General features: G+C 49.6%; 2 protein-coding genes across 3 annotated transcripts in view; one reads left to right on the plus strand and one right to left on the minus strand.

Moving 5' to 3' along the window:
- Znf276 (zinc finger protein 276) overlaps nucleotides 1-5,500 on the plus strand; it is a 12,770-nt gene extending 7,270 nt beyond the window's left edge. Inside the window, exons 6-10 of one of the 2 annotated variants that reach the window (XM_013035673.1) lie at nucleotides 1,769-1,879; nucleotides 1,964-2,039; nucleotides 2,192-2,309; nucleotides 4,663-4,762; nucleotides 4,855-5,500. In XM_013035673.1, the coding sequence (XP_012891127.1) occupies nucleotides 1,769-1,879; nucleotides 1,964-2,039; nucleotides 2,192-2,309; nucleotides 4,663-4,762; nucleotides 4,855-5,125 (676 nt within the window). In that variant the 3' untranslated portion in view covers nucleotides 5,126-5,500. Of the gene's footprint in view, nucleotides 1-1,768; nucleotides 1,880-1,963; nucleotides 2,040-2,191; nucleotides 2,310-3,644; nucleotides 4,239-4,662; nucleotides 4,763-4,854 lie in introns of those variants that run through there. The other variant, XM_013035675.1, reaches the window with a different exon arrangement.
- Fanca (Fanconi anemia, complementation group A) overlaps nucleotides 5,494-15,928 on the minus strand; it is a 56,924-nt gene continuing 46,489 nt past the window's right edge. The window contains exons 31-43 of the mRNA XM_013035672.1: nucleotides 14,772-14,856; nucleotides 12,945-13,093; nucleotides 12,446-12,551; nucleotides 12,306-12,365; nucleotides 12,087-12,191; nucleotides 11,041-11,153; nucleotides 9,956-10,091; nucleotides 7,551-7,613; nucleotides 6,915-7,020; nucleotides 6,354-6,429; nucleotides 5,994-6,162; nucleotides 5,811-5,903; nucleotides 5,494-5,618 (exon numbers count right to left, since the gene is read on the minus strand). Of these exons, the coding sequence (XP_012891126.1) occupies nucleotides 5,517-5,618; nucleotides 5,811-5,903; nucleotides 5,994-6,162; nucleotides 6,354-6,429; nucleotides 6,915-7,020; nucleotides 7,551-7,613; nucleotides 9,956-10,091; nucleotides 11,041-11,153; nucleotides 12,087-12,191; nucleotides 12,306-12,365; nucleotides 12,446-12,551; nucleotides 12,945-13,093; nucleotides 14,772-14,856 (1,363 nt within the window). The 3' untranslated portion in view covers nucleotides 5,494-5,516. The remainder of the gene's footprint in view (nucleotides 5,619-5,810; nucleotides 5,904-5,993; nucleotides 6,163-6,353; nucleotides 6,430-6,914; nucleotides 7,021-7,550; nucleotides 7,614-9,955; nucleotides 10,092-11,040; nucleotides 11,154-12,086; nucleotides 12,192-12,305; nucleotides 12,366-12,445; nucleotides 12,552-12,944; nucleotides 13,094-14,771; nucleotides 14,857-15,928) is intronic.

A 15,928-nucleotide genomic window follows, 5' to 3' on the forward strand; every position in this document is an offset into this window, starting at 1 on the left:
GGGGCTTGAATTCTGGGCCTGGGCGCTGTCCCTCAGCTCTTCAGCTCAAGGCGAGCGTTCTACCACTTGAGCTACAGCGCCACTTCCTTAAAACTAACTTTATTTTATTTTTTTTTTTCTGTCTTGACTTTTTGAGACATCTTGTTTTGTTAGTCTTGTGGTATCTTGCACTTGTCATCTTCCTGCCTAGCCTCCTGAGTGCTGGGTTTGCAAGCGGGTGTTACCATGCCTCGCTACTTCCAAAACGTTAAATAGGAAGTGCAGTGGAATTAAGCACATTCACAATGTTACACTCTTTCCAAACTTTGCATCACCATGAAATCTGTTCAGTGTTCTCTCTAATCCTTCCTCAGGCCCTGGCAGCCACTAACATTTTAGGTAGTAGCTCTTTTCAGTGGAATCATAGCATTTGCCTTTTTGCAGTTGGCTTCTTTAGCCTGCCTTCCATGTATGAAGCATGTATCAGACCTTTTATTTCAGTGCTGAGGTTGAGTCCAGGGCCTTGTGCTTGCTGAGCAGGTGTTCTATGAGACACTTGAGACATTATTTTTAAAAAGTGATTTTTTGTTGTTCATGAGACTCATCTCCAGTTAACCACCAGAAAACAAGAGGTGGCACTGGCTCAGTGGTGGAGCACTAAGGAGCTCCGGAACAGCATCCAGGCTCCAAGGTCCAGCCCCACAACTGACAAAAGTCTCAGGGACTCTCCTGCCCGGGCTGGCTTTGAACTGCAATCCTCAGATCTCAGCCTCCTGAGTACCTAGGATTATAAGTGTGTGCTACCAGTACCAGGCACAGGCTATTCTTGAATATGTGGACTCAAATGGTTCCACTGCCTAAGTCTTCTGAATATATGGTTCTATGTATCCCTTTTGCCAGCTAAGTGTTTTATTCTTTTTTTTCCCCCAAGAGCAAGACTCAACTCAGTACTTAATATTTTTACTCATTGGCTGGTGCTCTACCAACTACTGACTCAAATCTCCAACCCCAGTATTTATTTATTTGGTTGGTTGTATGGCCTGAACTCTGGGCCTGAGCACTGTCCCTCAGCTCTTCAGCTCAAGGCTAGCACTCTACTACTTGAGCCACAGCACCACTTCCAGCCTTTTCTGTTTCTGTGGTGCTGAGGAATCAAACCCAGGGCCTCATGCATGCAAGGCAAGCACTCTACCCCTGAGCCACCTTCCCAGTCCCCCCTCCCCCAGTGTTTTATTCTTTTTGATGCAATTGGAAATGAATTGTTTTCTCAACTTCCTTGTTAAATTGTTCAGGTAGTATGTAAGAATGTAACTGGGTTTGGGGCTGGCGACCAGGACTTGGCTGCAGGGTGCTGTTAGGCTGAGGTCGTCTGGCCAAGGACTGATTCCTTAAGCTCCCTGCTCCCCCTACTTTTAGATTTGGGGGGTAGACGATAAAAACAGTAGGGTGGGGTTTCAGTTCTGAAAATGCAAGTGTGTGCCACCACTGTCTGCTATCTCGCCCGGGCCGCACACCTTCCTGAGGTGGCTAAGAAAGAATCTGGGGAGGTCTGGGAATGTGGCTCAGTGGAGGAGTGCTATCCTTGAGCAGAGAGGCTCAGGGACTCAGCTCAGTCCTACAGCTTGCCCTAGGACTGGCAAAAAAAAATTTTTTTTTCATCTGGGGGCCAACCAGCTCTCAAAGAAACATCTCAATTACTGAAGCTTGAAGAAGAACCTCTGGTGAAGAGAGCAGGTGAGAATCATTTAGATCAGAAATATCAGTCTGAGCACATCTGTTTTTTTCCCAGAGTCTCTGGTAAAAAGCAAGAAAGCAAAGAAGCCAAGAAGGCTGAAGAGCCAAAAATTCGAAGGAAGCCTGGGCCTAAGCCTGGATGGAAGCAGCAGCTGCGCTGTGAGAGGTGAGGCGGGCTGCTGCCTCTGTGCGGGGAGGCAGGGAGCGCACTGCTGGGGTGGCAGCGCCATGTGCTCTGTCTGTCCTGCAGGGAGGAACTGCCCACTATCTACAAGTGTCCTTACCAGGGCTGCACGGCTGTATACCGTGGAGCTGATGGCATGAAGGTAAGAGTGGGTACTGTTTGGGTCAAACGCTGTTAGCAGCCTGTAGTTGGAGACAGACCCAGGAGGGCAGGCCATCATCTGGGTTCTTTGGAAGCGTTTGGAAGGTGTTTGTCTGGAGAAAGTACGCCCATCTCTTGCCCTCCCTCCTGCAGAAGCACATTAAGGAGCACCATGAGGAAGTTCGGGAGAGGCCCTGCCCCCATCCTGGCTGCAACAAGGTGTTCATGATTGACCGCTACCTGCAACGCCACGTGAAGCTCATCCATACAGGTACCTGCCTCAGGTCAGGCCTCTGATCAAGCACAGATTTGACTGGTGGTGGACAAATCCATCCATGAGCAGACATGCCCAGGTGGCTTACAAGAGCTGGGACACATTTTTGTGTTGGTTCTGAGGCTCAGGGAGCTATCCCTGAACTTTTTGTTCTTGTTGGTCATGGGGCTTGAAATCTGGGGCCTGGGCACTGGTCTCAGCTCTTCAGTTCAAGGTCAGCACTTTACCACTAGAGCCCACAGTGCCACATCTGGTTTCTAGTAGTTGTTTTTTTTGGGTCCAGTTGTGGGGCCTGAACTCTGGGCCTGGGCGCTGTCCCTCAGCTCTTCAGCTCAAGGCTAGCACTCTACCACTTGAGCCACAGCGCCACTTCCAGCTTTTTTCTTTTTGCTTATGTGGTGCTGAGGAATCAAACCCAGGGCCTCAGGCATGCAAGGCAAGCGCTCTACCACTGAGCCACCTTCCCAGCCCCTCTAGTAGTTAATTGGAGCTAAGTCTCTCAGACTTTTCTGCCCAGGCTAGCTTTGAACTGGGCTTTTCAGATGTCAGCCTCCTGAGTAGCTAGGATGACAGGTATGAGTGACCCATGCCCAGCCCCTCTGAGGTTTTGTTTTTTTTTTTTAAAAAAACAAATGAACAGAGCTGGGAATGTAGCTTAGTGGTAACAGCCGGAAGTGGTGCTGTGGCTCAAGTGGTAGAGTGCTAGCCTTGAGCAGAAGAAGCTCAGGGACAGCACCCAGGCCCTGTTTTTCAAGCCCCAGGACTGACTGGCAAAAAAGAACAAAACCAACAGGCTAGGCGCTGGGGCTCACACCTGTCATCCTGGCTACTCAGGAGATCTGGGGATCGTGGTTCAAAGCCAGCCTGGGCAGAAAAAGCTGTGAGACTCTTATATCTAATTAACCACCAGAAAACTGGAAGTGGCACTGTAGCTGAAGTGGTAGAGTGCTCGCCTTGAGCTGAAGAACAACACGCAGCCCCCCAGGTTCAAGCCCCACAACCAACAACAACAACAAAAAATAAAAACAAATGACCAGGCTGGGCACTGGTGGCTCATGCCTGTAATCCTAGCTACTCAGGGGCTGAGATCTAGGGATCAAGGTTCAAAGCCAGCCTGGGCAGGAAATGTCCATAAGACTCCTGTCTCCAATAAGCTACCAGAAAAAAAAAAAGTGACACTGTGGCTCAAGTGGTAGAGCATTCACCTTGAGCTGAAGAGCTCAGGGACAGTGCTCATGCCAAGAGTTCAAGCCCCACAACCAACCAAGAAAAGAAAAAGAGCAATTCTAATGATACCCTTTTTGGACTATAAAAGTGACTTATATTTCATAGAAATAAAAAATAAGGATCTCCCACTCATACACCACCAGCCACCTGAGGATTTATTCTTCCAGCATTTACTCTGCAGACATGTTCTAACCTTGGGGACCTATATCACGATTTTTATTTTCCCTCCCATTCTAACCATTCATTAACTTATACCAGTGCCTATGGAAGGGATGTCAGATTTGTTATACATCAGTCCTTAAACAATAGTTATTTTGAGCTGGGTACAATGATGCATTTTATAGTCTTTTCTTACTAAGATTTGTTCATTTCCATTGCTGGGTCATTGTCCTTTGACATTTGGGTTATTTGTACTTTTTGCTCTAAGAATTCTTACATGTAGTAATTTCCTTAGGTTGGGAGCTTCAGGCTCTACTCCAGGCCAGTGTTCAAGCAAGCAACTTTCTAAAGAGATAAAACAGATTCAAGTCTAGAGTGGAGAACAAGCAGGTGTGCAGGCAGTGCAGGGGTGATTGCCAGAGTAGATGGAGCCATTATACTCCGCCAGTGGTCTTCCCCAACTGTGTGGGCTCCTAATTATGGGGAATGATCACTAAAGAGTGGCAACATTCTCACATAGCCTAAGAACTCAACCCCCCCCCCCCCGCCCTCTGGCCCATCATGGGGCTTGAACTCCGGGGTCTGGGCGCTGTCCCTGCGCTCTACAGCTCAAGGTGAGCGCTCTACCGCTTGAACCACAGCACCACTTCTGGTTTTATAGTGGTTTATTAGAGATAAAGAGTCTCACGGACTTTCCTGCCTGGGCTGGCTTTGAATTGTGATCCTCAAATCTCAGCCTCAGCTAGGATTACAGGCGTGAGTCACTGGCGCCCCGCTGGCTTAGGAACCTTTTGTAAGGAAGGGCTCTGAAAATGATCTCTGGTCATGAGGCCCTTGCTTGGGCCTATCCTACGATGTGCTAGATAGTAACTGCTCTTCCTGTTCTAACAGTCAGACCGTCAGCCCTCAAGGGGCAGATCTGAGCGTTTGGGGGCCCGTGCTCACGCCCTCTCTGGTCTTGCAGAGGTGCGCAACTACATCTGTGACGAGTGTGGGCAGACCTTCAAGCAGCGGAAGCACCTCCTTGTCCACCAGATGCGCCACTCGGGAGCCAAACCACTGCAGTAGGTGTGGGTGGGGCCTTTCCTCCGCTTGCCCCCGAGGCTGAGCCGGGCTCACGGTTCCTCATCTGTCTCCTTGCCACCTCTGCCCACAGGTGTGAGGTCTGTGGTTTCCAGTGCAGGCAGCGGGCATCCCTCAAGTACCACATGACCAAACACAAGGCGGAGGCTGAGCTCGATTTTGCCTGCGACCAGTGCGGCCGGCGGTTTGAGAAAGCCCACAACCTCAATGTACACATGTCCATGGTGCACCCTCTGACACAGACCCAGGACAAAGCCCTGCCTCTGGAAGCAGAGCCCCTACCTGGGCCCCCAAGCTGCTCTGGGACCACGAAGAGCCAGGACATGAAGCCAGAGCCAACCTGAGGACTGCAGACAGACGATGTTGAGCAGCTTGACCTCAGTGGACATTGATGTGAGGTTCAAAGACACCTTAATTTTCCTTGTACCTTTGGCACCGTTCCAGCACTGTGGAGCCCTACGCTGCACCCACCACACCTGTGCAGCTGTGTACAAGGGCCAGGGGGAAATTCTTCCTCGCAGTGCAAGCAGCTCAGTGTATTCCATATGGCCTTTTATTTTCTGCTTTGGGACCAGCAAACACTGAGCTCCCCAGGGTCAGACACAGATCATGAATAATTGTTAACTTTTCCTAACTAGAGCAACTAAGGAGATTTGTAATCCACTTTCTAGTGAAACCAGAGCTCCATGTTATGCTTGCAATAAATTATTTACAAAGGACCTGGATCGAGCACATTCAGAAGAGATCGGGGTCCGGGTGGAGGTGGGGGTCAGCCTTCTGTCTGCCCAGGAGGGCAGCGCTCACCTCGGGGTCAGAGACTCCGTGACCCGCCACCAGCTGTGAAGAAATACATTGCTCAGCCCTTCAGCCAGACAGGACGGCCCGAGTGAGCTGTCTGAAGACCATGGGACGCACAGGGCAGGCCTGGTGGGGACACTGAGTTCCCTGCCAGCCCATGGACATACAGCCAAGTGCTACAGATGCCCTCATTTCCCCCAAGTGCGGGTTAGCCCAGGGAGGGTGTGTTACCTCTGCCATGTTTGAAAAACTCTGTCTTGGGCATCGGGGTATTAACTGCAGTAGGAAAAGGCGGGCTTCCATTACCAGTTGAACAGGGCTACCCTAGAGAAAAGATGGCAGTCACGGGGAGGTGTACTGAGCCAGGATCCCCAAATCCTCGGCAGGAACCACGTGGACAGCTGGGGAGCTCACCTGGAGAGGGGGCTGGCCCTGGGGCCGTGGGCTCCTGCTAGCACAGGATGAGGCAGCCCTCATCTCCCCGTCCACAAAGAGCTGAACCAGCTTGAAGTACATGTCTGCCGCAACATACAGGAAGGCCTCTTCCCTGACAACAGTGTCTTCATTGAAGTGGGACAAAAGACTAGAGGTAAAGAAGAGATTACAAAAGACTTGAAGGTGCTGAATGTAAGTAGAAGTAGAGAATGTCCACTCCTGTGGTAGTGACAGGCATTCTTCACCTACTGGGAGACCCTAGGAAAACAGCACCTTCTTACCACCCAGGCCCTACAGGCTAGGGTTCATTCTGTAGACCAGGAAGGTGGGTTTGGTTACCTGTAGAAGGCAAATGGCAGCAGCCTGATATGCTGATCTGGGGCCAGGCGGAGGAGGAGGTGCCCCAGGCCACCATCTGCAACACAGAGGGGCTCAATCAGCTGTGTGCCAGGGCCAGGCTCCCTTGGAGGGGAGATCTATGTCTAGTGACCAATGACGGCATAAGGTATCTGGTTCTGACATCTGTCAGTGCTGCAGGGAAAGGGTCTGGGAATACAAAGGAGAGCAAAGTCTGGGAGGTGGGCATGCAACGCCTACCCACCCCACACAACAGGCTTGTGGGTCCATTTCTCAGACCAGTAGCACTGCGGTCCTCCAAAGTGCTCTGATACAGCCTTCTGTTGCTTTACATAAGTGCATACTGAGTTTATAACTCAGCAGAAAGATAAACTTGAGAAAATGAGTTTGCAAAGTGAGCTCCCAGGAGGCCTTGTCCTCCGTCATTTGAAAGTTGCTCCTAAAGAGAATGATATTTGGCATCGGATCAGCTAACATCTGCCTAATGCAGGACAGGGCCACTTTCCTTCCATGTCAGGTCTCAGAAGACTCATGCTTGCTTACCTGTCTCTGTCAACTGGAAGAGTACAAGCCAGGACACCTTCCTCCTCTCCAAACATGCAAGGACCTCAGCAGAGATGTCCACAGCCTTCGTGTAGTCCCTCGCATCCTATGGCCCACAGAGAAGACCAAGCTGATGTAATGCTGACCTCTGTACTGACTGGATAAGGCTGAGTTCTTTTTTTTTTTTTTTTGCCGGTCATGAGGCCTGAACTCTGGGCCTGGGCGCTGTCCCTCAGCTCTTCAGCTCAAGGCTAGCGCTCTACCACTGGAGCCACAGCGCCACTTCCGGCTTTTTTCTTTTTGTTTATGTGGTGGTGAGGAATCAAACCCAGGGCCTTATGCTTGCAAGGCATGCACTCTACCACTGAGACACCTTCCCAGCCCCCAAGGCTGAGTTCTTAAGAGCACTAGGGGGTCTTTATTCCTTCAAAATCTAGAACTTGTGACAGTGTAAGAAATGTCGCCCAGGTCAGGTAAAAAGGTTTGGGTGCAAGGGGAAGCATGCACGTCAAGACACCCTAAGGAAGACAATGTAGCAAACAACCTGAGATACCCAGAGGACCATCTAGGATGCACTCTGGTATTGTAGCCTGGCCCCGGGGGTGTGGGGTGCCTCACCTGAAGAGTCTGACTTACGTCTGGGGTCAGATGCGATGACAGCAAGCCAGTCAGGGAGAAGAAAAGGAGGCAGACCAACAGCTGCAGGTGAGAGTAGGTCATATTCCCAACAGTTAGCCAGGGCTCTAACCCCTGTAAGACCTGACCTGTAGAGCCCTCCAATGAGCCTGTAAGACTGGGGCCTTTGTTTTTGTTTTTTAAGGTGCCTGCCCTGGAGCTTGAACTCTGGGATTGTGCACTAACTTTGAGCTTATTTGCTGCTTAAGGCCAGCATTCTACCACTTGAGCCACAGCTTCACATCTGATTTTTCTTATTATTTTTTTTAATAGTTGATTGGAGATAAGAGTCTCACAGGCTTTCCTACCCAGGTTGGCTTCAAACCACGATCCTTAGATCTCAGTCTCTTGAGTAGTTACAGTTATAGGTGTGAGCCACCAGCACCTTCTTTAGGGCCTAAGTCTTTTTTTTTTTTTTTTGTCGGTCATGGGACCTGAACTCTGGGCCTGGGTGCTGTCCCTCAGCTCTTCAGCTCAAGGCTAGCGCTCTACCACTTGAGCCACAGCGCCACTTCTGACTTTTTCTGCTTACGTGGTGCTGAGGAATCAAACCCAGGGCCTCATGCATGCAAGGCAAGCACTCTACCACTGAGCCACCTTCCCAGCCCCTAGGGCCTAAGTCTTTTTTTTTTTTTTTTTTGGTCGGTTGTGGTGCCTGAACTCTGGGCCTGGGCACTGTCCCTTATCTCTTCAGCTCAAGACTAGCGCTCTACCACTTCAGCCACAGCGCCACTTCCAGCTTTTTCTGCTTATGTGGTGCTGAGGAATCAAACCCAGTGCCTCATGCATGTAAGGCAAGCACTCTACTGCTGAGCCACCTTCCCAGCCCCGGCCTAAGTCTTTTGAGAAGATCTTAGCAGGAAAAAAAAATCTCCAGCCTGTCACTGTCTCCTAGCTTTTTTGTGCAAGGCTAACACTCCACCACTTGAGCCAATGCACCACTTCCAGCATGTGTGTATGTTTGGACCAGCTTCAAAATGCAAACCTCAGATTTCAGCCTCCTAAGTAGTTAGGATACCAGTGTGAGCCACCCAGCTTTTAGGAGATATTAAAAATAGTTTACTGCTGATGGGGCCTTTCATACTTGCCTCTGAATAGTTAAAAACTTAGGAAATTATTAGGTGCTGGTGGCTCATGTCTAGCTACTTAGGAGATTGAGATCTGAGGACTGAAGTTTGAAGCCAGCCTGGGCTTGAGACTCTTTATCTCTAACCAGCAAAAAGTCAGAAATGGAGGTGTGGCCTACGTGGTAAGAATGCTAGCCTTTAGCAAAAAAGCAGAGGAACAGTGCCCAGCCCTGAGTTTAATCCCTAGTACTGGCACCAGCCTCAATTAAAAAGTAAAAATAAAAACAAACTTGCTAGAAAAGATGTGTTTTAAGAAAAATTCCATCTCAGCCAGGTGCCCCAGGCTCATGCCTTATAATCCTAGCTACTCAGGAGGCTAAGATCTGAGGATTGTGGGGCAGGTTCAAAGCCAGTCCAGGCAGAAAAGTTTGTTAGAATCTTCTTTCCAGTAAACTACTCAGAAAAAGCCAGAAATGGTGCAAGCAGTAGAGCACTAGCCTTGAACACAGAGGCTCAGAGGACAGCAGCCAAGCCCTGAGTCCAAGCCCGAGAACTGGCAAAAACAACAACAAAAAATCTCCTTTGGGGCTGGGAAGGTGGCTCAGTGGTAGAGCACTTGCTTTGCATGCTCAAGGCCCTGGGTTTGATTCCTCAGCACCACATAAGCAAAAAGAAAAAAGCCAGAAGTGGCGCTGTGGCTCAAGTGGTAGAGCGCTAGCCTTGAGCTAAAGAGCTGAGGGACAGCGCCCAGGCCCAGAGTTCAGGCCCCACGACCGGACCCCCCCCCCCAAAAAAAAAATCTCCTTTGTACAATTATTTAGATTTAAAAAAAAAAAAAAGAAATCCATGTCATGCTAGGCACTAGTTCATGCCTATTACCCAACTTACTCAGGAGGCTGAAAGGACTGTGGTTTGAAGCCAACCTGGACAGAAAAGTTCGGAAGGCAGAAAGTCAGATTGGAGATGTGGCTCAAATGTTGAAGCCAGGTGCCAGTAATCCTAGTTAATCAGGAGGCTGAGATCTGAGAATTGTGGTTCAAAGGGAAGGAAAGTCCATTAGACTCCTATCTCCAAGGGTCTTACTGCTCGAAAACCAGAAGTAGCCAGAAAACCAGAAGTAGCGCTATGGCTCGCTTTGAGCTGAAGAGCTCAGGGACAGTGACCAGGCCCAGAGTTTAAGCCCATGACGACCAAAATTTTAAAAAGTACCAGCTGAACAACTAAGCCAAGCACACTTGAGTCCAAGCTTGAGTCCCGAGCTCAGACCCCACTACTGAAAAAAAAAATTCCAGGTCTTGCCTCCTCTGTTTCACAGTCCAGCCTCTTTAGTTGTCTCCTGATGTTTTCCTTTTCAACTTCTTTAACTGCGAAGTGCAGAGAAGCAGCTGAGACCCAGGGCAGGTGGGGTGCAGGGGAAGCTGAGTCAGAGAAGAAACTGGGAGACAGAGAAACATGTGATTACGGAGCCTGATTATTACCCCTTTGTCATACCATATCACCTGGCCTAGCAGCCAGGGCCTGCCTTTCCATCAGGGGACTGGAGTCAGCAGACGTGAGGCTTACGTCAGCCCTATAGCTGTGCGTGAGGACCCAGCAGGCGCAGTGTCGGCCTTGCACACTAGAGTGCTGCTCTACGTCAAGGCATTCTGAGAGGACAAGCTCTGTTCGCCTTGACGTAGGCTCTTGGAAGAGGCTTGGCACCACTAAAGCCTCAGTACCCTTGGTACTTGCCAGGGACAGAGGGGGTTCAGCAGCTATATCACTACATGAATGTGGTAGTGCCCGTTTTCAGCATAGTAAAAGTCTGGCAGAAAAGTAGTGAAACAATGCAGGAGTGTAAAGAACATCATGGAATTAGGCACGGCATGCTTTCCCCATTTGAGGAGCAGGATTTGGGCCCTCTAGCCATGTGGGACCCAAAGGCATTGGCAAGATATTCTCCATGGAGGCAGATGGGACCAAGGAGTCCTGCTGAGGCCCTCAAGAGACAACTTGTGCCAGGCACTGGTGGCTCACACCTGTCATCCTGGCTACTCAGGAGGCTGAGATCTGAGGATGGAGTTTCAAAGCCAGCCTGGTCAGGAAAGTCCATGAAACTCATCTCCAATTAACTACCCCTAAAGCTGGAAGTAGAGCTATGACTCAGGTGGTAGAGTGCTAGCCTTGAACAAAAGAAGCTTAAGGACAGTGACCAGATCCTGAGTTAAAGCCCAGGACCAAGAAAAAACAAAACAAAACACTGAGCTGCTCAGTCAAATAAAAGCCTATTAACTTGGTTCTTCCTTATTCACACAAGTCCTGTAGCAGCTGCAACCTGGATGTCTGGAAACAACCCAAGCCTGGCCCGAGCAGCGGGCTACTCTCATCCCACTACCAATGCTCACTTGCTGGCAAAGTCCCGGGCTGCCTTTAGCCTGCGAAATTCTCGTGGAAGCTCATCCTGGACGCATTTCCTCCAGCGACTGCACAACACCGGCTCGAGGCTTGTCCACCATGACTCATGGGTAGAGAAAGGTCAGCAGTCAGATTAGAGCAGCTATATTTTCAATAACTGGAAAGACTGTACCCCAGGCAACAACCGAGAGCTCTGCCTCTCTGCATTTGAAGCTTAAAGCAATTCCTGTTCTCCAGAACAAGGGAAGGGAGGGCCCTACCTGAGAACCTGGAAGAGAAGTTGGCCCCTCTGCCCTGGTGGCCGGCCTGCTCCCCAGTGCCTAAACAAATAGCTCATCCACCGTGGACTATACAGTGACAGGACTGGCAACTGCTGTAACAAGTCCCCTTATCCCTGTACATGCAGTCTTGAAATGCTAGACCAGATAAAAGCAGCACCACACAGGGTCAGAGGCTACCTCTCCTCAGAGTGTTGAGATATGTGCAGATGGCAGCCATTATGGCCTCCAGTGAACACAGCAAGTCAGGGACTCTAGTGGGGTAGCTAGTTGCTCTAGAAAATTAAAGACATGGCCGGGCGCCAGTGGCTCACACCTGTAATCCTAGCTACTCTGGGGATGGTGGTTCAAAGCCAGACTGGGCAGCAAAGTCTGTGACATTCTTATCTCCAATTAACCACTAAAAACTGGAAGTGATGCTGTGGTTCAAAGTGGTAGAGCACTAGCCTTGAGCAAAAATTGCTCAAGGACAGTGCCCAGGCACTGAGTTCAAGGCCTACCACTGACAAAAGAAAAAAAAGAAAAGAAAATTGAAGACATGTCCTCTGCCGTGGGCCTGTTTATCCTTACATATCTTAAATTATAGCCAGAATAGGACACTGTGAGAAATGGAGTCCCCTCACATGGAGTAACACCTCAGCGTAGCAAGCATGGTGGCTCATGCTTGTAATCCCAACACCTGGGAAGATGAGGAAGGAGGTTCACAAATTTGAGACAAGCCTACGCTAAATATTGTCCCCCGAGATGGCCAGGCTTACCAGTGCAGAGGTCAGAATCAGGGGGCACTTGGTCTGGCACTCCATCAGAGTGAGATTGGCCGTCAGTGAGGGGTCTGGGCTATGTAAACAGGCACTGAGGAGTCCCTGCAACAGAGTACACCATAGCTCGGCAGCCTGCCAGAGCCCACCCACCATGAGAACCTAGACCCAAGGGCACTCATCCCAAGGGTCCCTGAGGTCACAGTATGTGTGGGTTACCCTGAAGAAGTGGATGGTGATGTCCTCAGTCAGTGTACCACCACGGCAACAGCAGTTTTTCTGTAAAACATTTCAATAAGGCAAACGAGTAGAGCTGGCAGTGAGGGGGGAAGGCTGGCATGTAGAGCATCTACACCTACCAACTCAGAATTGACCAGGTGAAAGAACTCCTCACAGCTGGGGGTGATAGGCTGTCCGGTCTTCAGGCTGCCAACAAGAACAGTTGGAGGCAGGTGGAGGAGAAGCCTTGGGAGGAATGGGTTATGTCACAGCTGTTCCCACTGACCCTGCCCAAGCCCTTGGTTTTGAGCACAAAAGTGTCTCTGCCCCCAACCCGGGCTTAAGCTGGAGCAGACACTTTGTCTCTCTCTCTCCATATATATACATATATATTTGTGTACAACACGTAGAAGGGTGCCCCATGGCCGAATGAGGCACAATTGGAGGGTGAAACCTAAACAGCAGAAGTGTACATCTTGGAGTACGTGGAATTACTTTTAACCCAAAGCACCCTTCATACCTCCAGTCCTGCTCCAGCAGGAGCCACCAAGGAATGAAAACATTCCAGGCTTAGCATGGGAAGACAGAAACAGAACTAGCAGAATGAAACTCAGAAGAAATTGTGGTGCTGCCTGGTACCGTTTGCACATGAGGAGCTCCTGCTGCCTCCTGAGGCTGGAGGCTACACTGCCTCCACGCTCCAGGGCCTGGAGCCTCCTGCAGAACACAGCGAAGAGGACGTGTCTCTGGGAGCAGCCCCATTCCAGTTCTAGGTCCACAATCATCTCCTGGAAAAACACGTAACCAGACTCAGGGCAGAAAGTTGTCAAGGCCTGCTGTGAGTCTCAGACAGGAGCCCCAGGGGATGAGCTTGGGAGAGAGATTTTCACAGGGATGAAGGTAGCAAGAGCACAAGCTCTTTTACTTGGAACCATTCTCCCCTCCCATCCCGGCTTCTGTTAAGAACTCATTTGTCACTTCTCTGGCTACACCATGTGTGGTTTCAGAGGGTAAGGAGAAAAGACTGGAAAATCCAGTTCCTTCTTTACCCAGAGTCTACCATATGCACAGAGCCCCAACTTGTAGGTCAGAGCCCCTGCCAGACACTGCGGGCATGGTGCGGAGACAAGCAGCAGCAGCAGGACCAGCTGTATTTCTAAGAGGAGTAAGCCAGATAGGCTGGGTTCTGAGGGACTGTGTCAGGCTGAGGAGGAAGGAGGCTGGGGACAGCAAGCAGGAATGGGCCTGGCCGGGGGTGGCATGTGCTGACTGAAGGTGCCCACGTACATCCTGTCTACATCGAGTCACAGCCCATGCAGTGGCTCCCTCCTTCCTCCAAACCCAAAGAGGGTGGATGGGGAGGAGAGAGGTTAAGGTGAGGGGGAAGAGACTGTGGTTCGCTTTCTCTGTAGGATGTTTACCATATGTTTGAATGGATTCCCCAAGTACTCACAACCTATGGTTTTTTACTCCCCATATTAAAAATTCAGGCCCTTGAAAAATGTCAGCTAGAATCAACAAATAGCATTTTATCAAATAAAACCACACATGTCTGTTATGGTTTATATCTGCACATTCTCAAAGGCCATAAGCTTCCGGCTTGATCCCCAAAGTGTTCAGAGGTTACTGGGTCATGACAGCTCTGATCTCAACAGGTACGGATTAATCAAGTGATAGATTCGTAGTGGAATGAAGCCTGGGGAGGTGGTGGAAACTTAAGATGAGACCTGTTAGAGGAAGGTTACTGGGTGCTTGTCTCTGAAGCATATGTTTTGTTTCCAGTCTCTCCTTATTTCCTAGCTCTGCTTAAATACGCCCTCCCCACTAGGACTTGCTACTTCCTCAAGGCTTTTCAAACAAGGAGCCAAAAATCTTTCCTTCTCTAAGTTGATGTGCCTAAGTGTTTAGTAACAACAACAGAAGAGCTTACAAATGCATGCTCCCAGGACAACCAAGTGGGCACAGTGGCATGGAGGCAGGAGGAAGGCTTCCAAACACTCCAGAATCAATGGAGAGATATTGCTGAGATACATACTCATGTGAAGTGTGAGCACACAGGTGCATGCTTGCAGGTGTGATCACAGATACAAAATGCTCATGTGGTGTGAGCACACAGGTGCACACTCACTGATGCCCTGTCTCTCCCATAGGTTGCAGAACCCTGGAAGCCTGCAACTCCATACTCTCTTGTCTTCTGCCAAACTGAAACTCGTTCTTGTCTTTTCTAAGAGTGTGATGCTCAGTGGAGTAGCCAGGAGTTAGAGATCATGGAGCAACTCTACTGCCAAAGCTGTACTACGTGTCTGTGATGCTCATCTGTAGAACAACTTCAGACACACACTCTGCATCTCAGCCACAGTCTGGATGACCTGAGTTTCCACTCTGCTTGGTAATATGGCACCAGTATGGAAGTCTGTCATAAACACCTCACCAGGGGACACTTACACAATGAATACGCTAACTCACCTGCAGCCTGGAGAGAATATCCACATTTCCCTTGCGGCTGCCAAGGACTAAATGAGCATCCTCTATGTGGCCATAACTTCTGGACCTGCAAATGAGACGGGAAGGCCTGCTCAGCCCTTCCTGAGAGTGTTGCAGTACCCAATTTTCCTCATGCCTCCAGAGCTGAGTGGATATGTGCACCATAGCACAGTAGTTAGCAACAAATAAAACCCAAGGAAGTACTAGTAGCCCAAAGGAGTGATATACCATGACAAAGTGAGATTTAGCCAAAAATGCAAGGCTGGGGCTGGGAAGGTGCCTTAATGGAAGAGTGCTTGCCTTGAGTGCAGGAGGCCCTGGGTTTGATTCCTCAGCACCACATAAGCAGAAAAGCCAGAAGTGGCGCTGTGGGTCAACTGGTAGAGTGCTAGCCTTGACCTGAAGAGCTGAGGGACAGTACCCAGGCCCAGAGTTCAGGCCCAACAACCGACAAAAAAATAAATAAAAATAAAAATTATTCTTTAATATAACAATAAAACTAGGAAAAGGAACTCCTCAAGTGTCAGGACATCTATGAAATCCATAGTTACCAGAAAACTTACTGATGAAAGACTGAAACTTTCCCCTTAAGATCAGGTCCAAAGCTGGGAAGGTGGCTCAATGGCAGAGCAATTGCCTTGCATGCCTGAGGCCCTGGGTTCGATTCCTCAGCAGCACATAAGCAAAAAGAAAAAAGCCGAAAGTGGCGCTATTGCTCAAGTGGTAGAGCGCTAGCCTTAAGAGCTGAGGGACAGTGCCCAGGCCCAGAATTCAGGCCCCATGACCGGACCCAAAAAAAAAAAAAAAAGCCATTGTATGTCTAAACATAAACCATGTATAATCTAGCTGGGCGCCGGTGGCTCACGCCTGTAATCCTAGCTACTCAGGAGGCTGAGATCTGAGAATCGAGGTTCAAAGCCAGCCCGGGCAGGAAAGACCATGAGACTCCTATCTCCAATAAACCACTAGAAAACCGGAAGTGGCACTGTAGCTCAAGTGGTAGATCGCTTGCCTTGAGCTGAAGAGCTGAGGGACAGCGCCCAAGCCCAGAGTTCAAGCCCCATGACCGACAAAAAAAAACAAACAAACGTGTATAATCTAAAAATGAAAACAGAGCAATAATTCTTATAAAAATAGCA

The sequence above is a fragment of the Dipodomys ordii genome, unplaced genomic scaffold (genome assembly GCF_000151885.1).
Source record: "Dipodomys ordii isolate 6190 unplaced genomic scaffold, Dord_2.0 Scaffold217, whole genome shotgun sequence".
NCBI classification, from domain to species: Eukaryota; Metazoa; Chordata; class Mammalia; order Rodentia; family Heteromyidae; genus Dipodomys; species Dipodomys ordii.